Source organism: Myotis lucifugus, unplaced genomic scaffold, assembly GCF_000147115.1.
Source record: "Myotis lucifugus unplaced genomic scaffold, Myoluc2.0 scaffold_12, whole genome shotgun sequence".
Lineage (NCBI taxonomy): Eukaryota > Metazoa > Chordata > Mammalia > Chiroptera > Vespertilionidae > Myotis > Myotis lucifugus.
Window position 1 is genome coordinate 1,704,382 of NW_005871060.1, and position 10,481 is coordinate 1,714,862.

The 10,481-nt window shown below is 40.8% G+C and overlaps 1 protein-coding gene across 1 annotated transcript; it reads right to left on the reverse strand.

Moving 5' to 3' along the window:
• Nucleotides 1-8,943: 8,943 nt before the first annotated feature.
• On the reverse strand, nucleotides 8,944-9,641 carry NAA11 (N(alpha)-acetyltransferase 11, NatA catalytic subunit). The gene has a single exon (XM_023750288.1). The coding sequence runs from the start codon at nucleotides 9,634-9,636 to the stop codon at nucleotides 8,944-8,946; it is 693 nt and encodes a 230-aa protein (XP_023606056.1). The 5' UTR covers nucleotides 9,637-9,641.
• Between the last annotated feature and the right edge of the window lie 840 nt (nucleotides 9,642-10,481).

Here is a 10,481-nt window from a genome sequence, read left to right on the forward strand (position 1 = left end):
GTCATAGGCTACCACAATTTCAGTTACAGAAAGCTACTGCTGCTGCTAAATCATTGTTAGTAACCAGAACCACTTGGGAACATGCTAGCTTATACCCAAAGCAATATTAGTATTATTGTTTATTTTACTTACATTATCTAAATAGGCACAATCCAAAGTAGGTAGGTTGCTATAATTCTGCCTTCTCCTGGTATGAGACTAGGGAAAAAGATATTACAGTAATAAAGAAAAACAGCCAATAGTTTTAGTAAATAACACTGCAAAAATCGGAAGTCATTCCTTATTTTCCAATTACTCCAGTCCCTATCATCAAGTTACTAGAGACAGTAATGCGCCTGATGCTGGAGAGAAATCATTCAGGTAAGCTGAGGTTCCTCCTTCTGTTTCTCCATCTGCTAAGCTGTTAACATGAAGACATATTGACAGGGGCTCAAGGAAAACATGGAATATTTCACCAGTAAGATTATGCTGCCCTAGAGACAGATGTTAGAAAGCTGTAATATTTAAAAATAAAGAGATAAACACATGCTTGAGGGGAAGGAATAAAACAGTTTTAGAGTTGAGAGAGAAAATCAAAAAAGGAAAAAATAAAGATGGAAAGATAGATCAGAGCTTTGTATTGGCACAGGAAATGGCAAATCCTAATTGAGTAGGGAAAAAACTTTAGGCAATCACTTGCTATTAGGTAGCATCCTTAGAGTGCATTGTGGTAGATTTGTAAGAAGTGCTTAGCAGGGCTGATTATGATTACAGAGAACAGATTTATCCCTCGTCATCAGATGGTTAATGTCAGGGCTTTGACTTAAAACCATATACACCAGTTTTCATAAAATGTAAACGTGAGAAATGTTACATACAATAAGTCACATTCAGTGAATATGAAAACAACATTAAGTATGATAACTCTTGATGTGCTGGTGACTTTCACTGCGGAGGTCAAAGCACTTTGTCTGCACTTATTTTTACTGGAGAAAAACTGTAAACATCCAGGATTATAATGATGAATTACAAAATATTACAAATGACATGAATTGCCATGCATTAAGTTAACATTTAACATTTTAGAGCAGCGGTCGCCAACCTTCCGGACCTCACGGACCACCGGTTGGAGACCACTGTTTTACAACATTAGATTCTTTTCTCCTTTTTGCTACAGTTTTCAGACCTTTATAAATAAAATGCAGAGTAGCAAGCAATTAGAAAACTGAAAGGAACTTTGGCTTTGAATTAAAATAGATGGGTTCAGATCCTAGATATTCACTTCTTTCAGCTTCAGTTTCCCCCCACAGGGATAATATGTACCTCCTAAGGTTGCTGAAAGGCTTAAAGATATTATTAATAAAGGTCCTAGCATTGTGCCTGAACAATATAGTTACTCAATAAGTGGCAAGTTATGTCATTACAAGAAACTAAAAATATATACTGACACAACCAAGCAGATTAGATATTACAATTGAATTACTGCTTGTCCCTTTCTTAAAATCTCCACGTTCTAACTACATAGAAACCTTTGCTGACCCCTTTTTTTCCCATTGGGAAGGAGGAGAATACCTCCTCAAGAAAGGGGAGGGTAATACAGAGGATGAGTTCCCAGAGAAAGGAAGAGGAAACAATACTTCTATCAGAAAAGAGAAAGACAGAAGAGGAAGGGGCATGAGGTCCAACTTGATGATCCTAACTACCCCCTTAATGGACGAAAACTCAGGTAAATAATAGCCCAAACGGAAAGCAGAGGAGTTTCAGTTTATCCTGCTTCCCGTTTGGCCTTCTAGAGAGAGGCAACCTTGCAAGATAACCGCAGCCAACATAGCACTACAGGCAGAGTAAAACGGCAGCCTGGGGAGAGCAGACCAAGGGAGATTCTGCGACGGCAGGCCGCAGGCTTCCTAGGCTCCGGTGCAGCAGGCTCTGTGTCCAGGTGCTCCGTCATGATCCCAGTAGTGAACGTGGAAGGTTGCTGTTGAGAGCTGAGAGTGAGAAGCCGTTGCTTGGGGTCCTTGTGAGATGCTGCAGAGCAGAGAGGCTAAGCCAGGATTCAGAGGACAGACGTGGCTGAGACACAAGACCTAGGATGCTGTTGAGAAGAGGAAAAAAAGCAAGTGAGCAAGGGAGGGTGACAGGCTCTGACCACTGAAAGAAAAAAATGCTGACTTAACAAACGACAGACTTTAGCAGATCAACAGGTACCCACAGCCAGTTTGAACTAGATATCTCTCCATGAAAGCCAATGGGAATTCATATGACAGCACACAGATCCACACAGGGATCTGGGGGCTCTCTCCCCATCCTGTCATGAGGACACATGAACTTCTCCTTGGGGGGGAGGGGGGGAGGCATGTCTGCCAGGAGGGAGGAGGGAGAACACTGAAAGACTGAAGCTACCTCAAAGACCCTATTTAAACCTAAAGAAAACAAGATAGTTTTGCCTGTCATCTTCAAATCCTATTCTACTCCAAAAGCAATTTATTTCAATTCTAAAGAAATGAAAGGTCTTTTTAGTTCTTGATAGGCTACATAAAATGTGTGCAATTCTTTAAGTTATATTTTCTTTCTGTGAAGTCTAGAGATGAAACCAAAATACCCAATATGTCCTTTTATTCATAACTTTAAAGTGTCCTTATTAGCAACTAGTACCTTATATACATCCTATGATGTTCTGAGAGTATTAGTATTTAGAAATAGCATTACAGAATGTTTTTAGAAAGGCTTTTACTCTGGCTCTCTCAACCACTGCCATTCACAGAATTTTTAATATCCTTTCTACCTTGCTTCTTCTACCATAAAGCTCATTAGATTTTATATATTGAAGCACAGAGTACACATTTTAAGATAAACCTCGGCTTTTATCATTTATCTCTGACAAAACTGGTATTTTAGTCATCCTAAATGTACATCATACACTGATTGAAAAGTGACATTGTTTGAGATTATAAATAATTCAACAAATTGTATCGTTCTGATTAGTATTTCAAAACAATATTTTATGTCTTCCCAACTCCCTCTTCATCTTCTTAGAGTGCAGTTGCATTTGAAATCTATGGTTTCTGGCATATCTGGGGTAAGGTTACACTACAAATTTACCAGACCTGTCAGTCTTTAACTTTCTTCCATATTTCATTATATCATTCCAGTTATAATTAGTTGTCTGGTAAAATTAAGAACAGTCTATTTTAGTGAGTGCTCATGTGAACATTTAACAACTTTTTGTTAGGATGACAGCTTAGCGACAGAAAGAGTAAACCAGAAAGGGAGAATTACTAAAGTAACCTTGGTTAACTCAATACGGCCAGCTCAATGGAAAATTCTAAGATTTCACATGTTTTTCTTTTTTATGAATCATCAAAGCACATATTTCTTGTCAGGAGCTAAGCATCAGTTTGATGGCATTCCTGCCGCATAGCATGTTTTGAACTGACCTGTCTTCAATGCTGTGGCTTCCTAGAAACTTTGCAGTTGAGTAAGTTCAGCTGAATGCTTTGACACTCAGCTTGTCAGTGAAATCTATTTTAATCATTAAGATGCATCTCCCTTCCAAGACTGCAAACTGTTGCTGCTCATATACAAAATTCTATCATTTGATTTCTGTGCACAAGAAAGAACCTGGATGGTTACTATTCCTACAAATTGAAGAGCTAAATTTTCAGGATATTTATTCCTCATCATTGTGGAGTCTCACTCACTATCTGAGTTTGCATCCCTGTTTTTCCATTTATGATCTGTGTGGCATGAATTCCTCATTTGTAAAATATAGTAGGAGTATTTACTTCAGAGGGATATTATGAGGAATAAATGACACAGTTCATAGACAGCTCTTCAAATAGTACTTGATAGTGAGTTCTCCTGTTTTTAGTAAAATTTATTACCATTTTGTTTTGTTTTTAATCCTCACCCAAGGATATTTTTTTTCCATTGATTTTTAGAGAGAGTGGAAGGGAGAGGGAGAGACAGAGAGAAACATCAATATGAGACACACTGATTGGTTGCCGCCAGCATGCCCCCGACCAGGGGCCGGGACCCTGCAACTGAGGTACGAGGCACGTGCCCTTGACCAGAATTGAACCCAGGACCCTTCAGTCTACAGGCTGATGCTCTATCAACTGAGCCAAACCAGCCAGGGCCTTTATTACCATTTTGTAGATGAAGTGACCCAGTCTCCTTCACCAACTGCCCAAATCACCTTCACTTCTAAGCAACTGTCTCTGTTGCCAGACTCAAGAACAGAGATAAAAGAAAATGAAAAGTTATTTCTTTCAGGATTTTTTTTTTCTGTAGGTGTCTGAAGTCTAGTTCCAAAGGAAAGAGCACCACAATTGTGGCAGGATTATACTTTTGTTATATTAACCTTTTAAAATTTTTTCCTATTATTTCTTTCTTCACAGTAGCCTTTTCCCATTTAGGCAATTAATGTATGTACCAGTGAACCCGTTGAATGGGATGAAGGTGAGGGATGATAATTAAAGCTTTAGAAGTTTGGGGGATTTTCAGAATAGGAGGATTTGTACATTTTGTACACTGGGATTCATTTATTTCTTCCAGACTTTAATGAGACATAAAGTCAGCAAGGTGGCAGAATCCCAGTTTCTTATGCCCAGGTTTGTGCAAAAGCACAAAACATGGTCATGTGACTAAGCAGACAGCCCAAATAGTCTCACAGAATTTTCTGTGACATGTGATAACCAGAAAGTACCAGAATGATCCTGTGCTCCTAGCGGGGCATGGAAGCAAAACTTTTCATAGTCCAGAGCACTGCGAGCGTGTTTCCCATTGTGGCAGAAACTGTGCTGTGTCGTTACCAGGACTCATCCCTTTTGCTCCTGGCACACAGCTAAACTACATTTCTTAGCCTCTCCTGCAGTTAGTTTGGGAAATGGGACTGACTTTTAAAACCCATATGAACCTCTATATGCATTCTCTCCCCTTATTTGCAAGCTGAACATATATGAACCAGTGAAGAATACATGATTCTAGAAAACAGCAGATCACTAAATCCAAAATTCCTAACGTGGGATCCATTAATAGAATTTAGGGGAAGCATGACCTTGGATTTGAAAGAAAAATTCTGCATTTTCACCAACCTCCAACTGAAATTTAGAATTTCCTTGAAATATGAATGTATAGACCAATGTACAATATTAACAATACTTATGACTTTGCCACCAATAAAAATCAGATATTGTCATATTATATTACTATTTGGGGTATCTCAAAATATCATTTACAGTCAAATTTTCTTGGAAATAACAGTCATTAGGAGACCCACTACTAGATTTTTTTATTTCATATGCTAATAAAGTACATATATAACAGATTTATTTTTAAATGGTTTAATAACTATAGTTCAATAAAATTGGTTTCCTTTGTAATCCCATGATTTTTATGCCTTTTAAAACCCGTGTTCTGAAAAGGGATCCTTAGGCTTCATCAGATTGCCAAAAAGGCTATGAACAAAACAAGAACATCTCTTCTGATGGATTCCTAAATGACTTCATGAAGAGTCCCTCTTTCTTTCTCCACTCCACATCCCCACCACATTAGAGTGTGGTATGAAAAAATAAGCTCTTATTGTGTTAAGTTAGTGATATTTGGGGGTTATTTTTTAGAACAGTTAACCTATGCAGATTAATAATACCCTTGCTACTTAAATGGCCCACACATGGTGGGGAGCACCTGAGACCTAAAGAGGCCTCTGGATAGAAAGGAACAAAAGTGAACAGTGAGGACCAAACATTAGATGAGGCCAATGAAGATGTCTCAGCAGAAATCAGAAATCGACCTGGGAGAGTGATGCTCAGTACAGGACACAGCCTCCTTCAGCTTGAACCACCCCTACTAGACTAAATAAGTCACTTTCAGCACTCATTCCAGGGGTGTCTCTTAGGAAGTCAGAATGTAACATCTTTGCTTTTTTCACAAATCACTGCCTCTAAAATGCTGTAACTACTGCTTTTCCTTTACCCTAGTCAACAACAGTTTCTCTGCCTCTTCAATTGCCTGGGATCATTGCTTCTTTCACAACCTTAGCAACATTAGCACTCCTGATGGCTTCTTTATGTTTCCTCATCTTGCAGACAGAAGGGTCCCTGGTAGATTCCCCTCAAGGGCATATACCTGGGTTGCAGGTTCCTCCCCAGCCTGGGCCCTGGCCAAGGCTCATGCAGGAGGCAACCAATCCATGTGTTTCTCTCACAACTAAGTTTCTCTCTCTCTTTCCCAATCTTTTCCACTCTCTAAAAGTCAATGGAAAAATAGCCTTGGGTGAGGATTTAAAAAAAAAAATTGTGCTAATCTACCATTTCACTAGCAACACAAGCAAAAAAACAACCCTGAGATGTTAGGTTTAGCACAGATAAAGGGACTCAGGTTCTCTCCTTGGTTTGTGGCCTGAGAGACGCTTTTTGTCATGCTGATGTATCAACAGGAAAGGGTTGTCGGTGGAGAGCCTAAGTTTTGTTGACAGTCAAGAACCAAATTGCTAAAATGGAATATATTCGAGAACCCAGGTTTGACTGCATTCCTGAATTTGTATTTGTACATTGCACACTGAGATTTTTAACTGCCAGGACGATTTTCTTATTCTTTCTCTCTTCTCCTACAAGGGTGGCAGTTATTTTTGTTTGTCAAAGCCAATATTAAGTGCTCTTGAATTCATCTAATTATACTAGTGTGTGTGTGTCTCTCTGTGTGTATATATATGATATATAATATATATAATATGTTTTATATAAAGAGAGTATGCAATTTCCGATAAGCTCATCTAACAAAATTACTAACAATTTCTTAATAGCATATAGTCCATGTTCAAGTTTTGCCTGGTTCTCTCAAAATATTACAAAAGGCTTCCTACATAAGTATTTGAAAAATGTTCATTTTTATAAAGGTTTGTTAATTTTAAATAAAATAGTTTTGACAGAGCCCTCCAGATTTTGAAGACAGCTGTAAATGTGAAAACTCTCCTCTCAAGGCAGTAAGTTTTGCTTAATTTTATCTTCCTCTTTAGACTGTTCTGCTGCATTTAACTTTAGAACAAATGAACCCAGTCATTATGAAGCCTTCTTGTTAAAAGCAGATGCAAAAACTCCTTTAAGAACAGACTTTTTCTAACCCCCAAGAACTTTCTATATATAAATTCTTATAATCTATGGAACCAGAAGTGAATGAAAATAAAACTGGGTTATTGTGCTATTAGTTTGCTTTATAAAAATATAGTTCATTTATTCTTAAATGCTACAATGTAAACATCAGCTTGCCCTGATAACTTCTGTAAACCAAGCTTTTAAACCTCATGTCTGACAAAAATTTTTATGAATGAGTAAATTAATCAGACAGCATTTATTTTAATTATATGCAGGGTATGTCACTCATGACCTGACTTTGTTATGGGAAAGATGTGACTAGAATGACAAGTTAAAGCTTCTAAACTGAAAATAGTTCATTGATCCTTGAAATTCTTAAAGTGGTTGCTTAGTGTTAGTGTGTATTAGAAAGTATAATTGTTTTTGTCAGTTAGCTTAATTGTCACACATTCAAAAAAATAAAAAAACATAATGAACCTCCCAAGTAGCCATTATCCAATTTCAAGGATTATCATATCTTGCCAATCTTATCTATTCCCCCCTCAGCAACTCTTTCTGTTTTCCTTTTTTGCCTGAGTATTTTAAAGTAAATCCCAGGCACCATATTATTTCACCTTTATTTTAGTATGTATCTCTAATGGATAAGAACATTTTAAATATAATACTACAATACAAATTAGCTCATCTAACAAAATTACTAACAATTTCTTAATAGCATATAGTCCATGTTCAAGTTTTGCCTGGTTCTCTCAAAATGTCTTATATTTGGTTTGTTTAAATCAGGCTGCAAACAATGTCCACAATGGTTGCATTTGGTCAATATATCTCTACGGTTTGTTTTGATAATTTCTTCCCCTCCCCCCACTTAAAAAAAATGACATTTATTTGTTGAACAAACCAGGTCATTTTTTTCTGTAGAAATTCTCTTTCTGGACATGACCAATTGCATCATGCCCCACTATTTTTTAAAATAAAAATGGCAATTATAGCCCAGCCAGTGTGGCTCAGTGGTTTTGTGCATGGACTCATGAACCAGGAGGTCAGGGTTCAATTCCCAGTCAGGGCACAAGCCCCGGGATTACAGGTTCGATTCCCCATTAGGGGCTATGCAGAAGGCAGCCAATGGATGATTCTCTCTCATCATTTATGTTTCTATCTTTCTCTCCCTCTCACTTCCACTCTCTGAAATCAATAAAAACATATTTTAGAAAGTGGCAGTTATATCTAGAGCCTTGTTTGGATTCCAAATGAATTTCATACATATATCTATGAAATTTCCTTTGGGCATGAATATTCCTTAGGTGTTACTGTGTATTTCCTATTGCGTTAGGAGGCACATAATAGTTATCTCCCTTTTAATGATGTGACACTCGCTCGGTGACTTGAAGTGTTGTCAGTCTGATCCATTATTAAAAAGTGCTCCAACTTTAACCTAATAGTATTAGCCACTGATGACAGCTGACTAGATATATAACTTCATCAAAAGCTGCAAAATGGTGATTTTGTAATTCTATCATCGCTTCTGCATTTATTAGTTACAATTATATAAAGAAGAAATGTATTTCATTAACTACGTAGTAACCTGAAACACGGTTCATACCGAAAAAGGCCGCATCAACACTTGTTTCTTTTACTGATGAAATCTACTCTCAGCATATGAAGCGGGGTGCTATTAACGTCCAATAGTGAGCAACGGGTTCCCCGAAACCCAATCTACACCCCGCCCCAAGGCCTCCAGGTGGTTTTCCCCGGGAACCCTAGCAGAGCTGGGACGGGTCGGGAAGGGGCGCCTCTGGGCAGGCCGCGGCCTGGTGCCGGGATTTCGGGCAGGAAGTAAGCGGGTAGGAAGAGAGAGTACCTCACGCAGGTCCTAGGAGGTGGAGTCCGAGTCTTCGGGGCTGTCCTGGGCTCCGGGGCTGTCCGTGGACTCGCTGGACTCCCTGCTGTCACTGCCACAGCTGCCCGTGGCCGGCTTCTTCCTCTGCAGACGCGGCAGCTCCGATCCCGGGAGCGTGCTCTCCGGGGTCGCCTGGATCTCCCTGGGGCCCAGCTCCGCAGAACGGCCCTTCTTCAGCTCCAGCGGCCGCCTCAGCTCCTCCGCCATCTGCGAGAGGTCCCGCTTCATGGCATAAGCGTCTTCCCCGTCCGCGTAGTATTTGGGTTCCACCTCACTCACCTGGAAGTTGAGGGTGTCCGAGTACAGGTGCAGGGCGGCCCGGTTACTCTTCCGGACGTGCAGGGAGACGTACTTGGCGCCGAAGTTCTCGATCATGGCCCGGGAGGCCTGGTCCATCAGCTTCTGGGCCAGGCCGAGGCGCCGGTGCGAGCGCTTCACCGCCAGGGAGGTGATGTGGCCATGCGGGGGATCCTCGGAGTCCTCCTCCATCTTGGCCAGGATGTAGCCCACTATCTTCCCATCCTCGTCCTCAGCAATGTACGAGAGCTGCGGCCAGGACAGCCCATGGTAGAAGTAGTATTTCATCTGGTAGTTCTCGGGCAGGCAGAGGAGGTTGCAGTGCTGCATGTTCATCAGGTCCTGCGGCACAGCATTGCGGATGTTCATGATGGCGGCGGAAGAGCCAAGCCAGCCGCGGGCGGGGTCCGCGGGGAGGCGATCTCCTGGCACCCGGGGCGAGGTTTACCCTGCGGCTTCTGTCCAGGGGCCCAGGCCACGCGGCTGGACGGCAGAGGAGGCGGGAGGCAGAGGGGTCCGAAGGCTAGAAGGGAAGACAGCAAGGCCCGGAGGCAGGAAGGCGGGAAGGTGGAGTGCCCGGAAGTGGAAGAGGTGGTGTTAAGAACCAACTTCCGGGAGTCTGCCACCTGGTCCCAGCCAATGAGGTGTCCACTTCCTTGTGCTTATGTGCGTGCTTATGTGCGTGCGTTCGTTTGTTAGTGCGTGCGTGCGTGCCTGCCTGCGTGCCTGCAAGGCTTAGGGTTGGGGTGGGGACGTATAGTTCATTATGATCTCTTTGGTTTTAAATATAATGTCTGATCCATTCCTGCCATTCTTTCCTTTCAGTTTTAACTGAATTTTCACAAAACGGAATAAACCGATGTAACCGGAATTTAGATGAAGAGCCTGAATATTGCACCCACCCCAGAAGCCCTCGCTCGTCTCCCCTTCCATATCCCCTACCCCCATGTCCTAAGAGTAGCTAAGACCTAAACGAACAGTCTTTATATCAATGGAATCATATTTTATACATTCTTTTTGTGTCTTTTTTTTTTTTAAACTCGAATACGTATCCCTGCACGTCAGCTACCTGTGTGTAGTCGGGAGTTCTTCAGACTTAACTTGTTCGATATCCCATTGCCTAAGTGTATCATATTTTATCCATCCATTCTACTGTTGATGGCCATATGTATTATTTCCAGTCTGGGGATAGTAGGAATAGAGTACCTAAATGT

Bases quoted from the DNA above. Each gene is read 5' to 3' on its own strand.
- NAA11 (XM_023750288.1), bottom strand. From the start codon at position 9,636: ATGAACATCCGCAATGCTGTGCCGCAGGACCTGATGAACATGCAGCAC.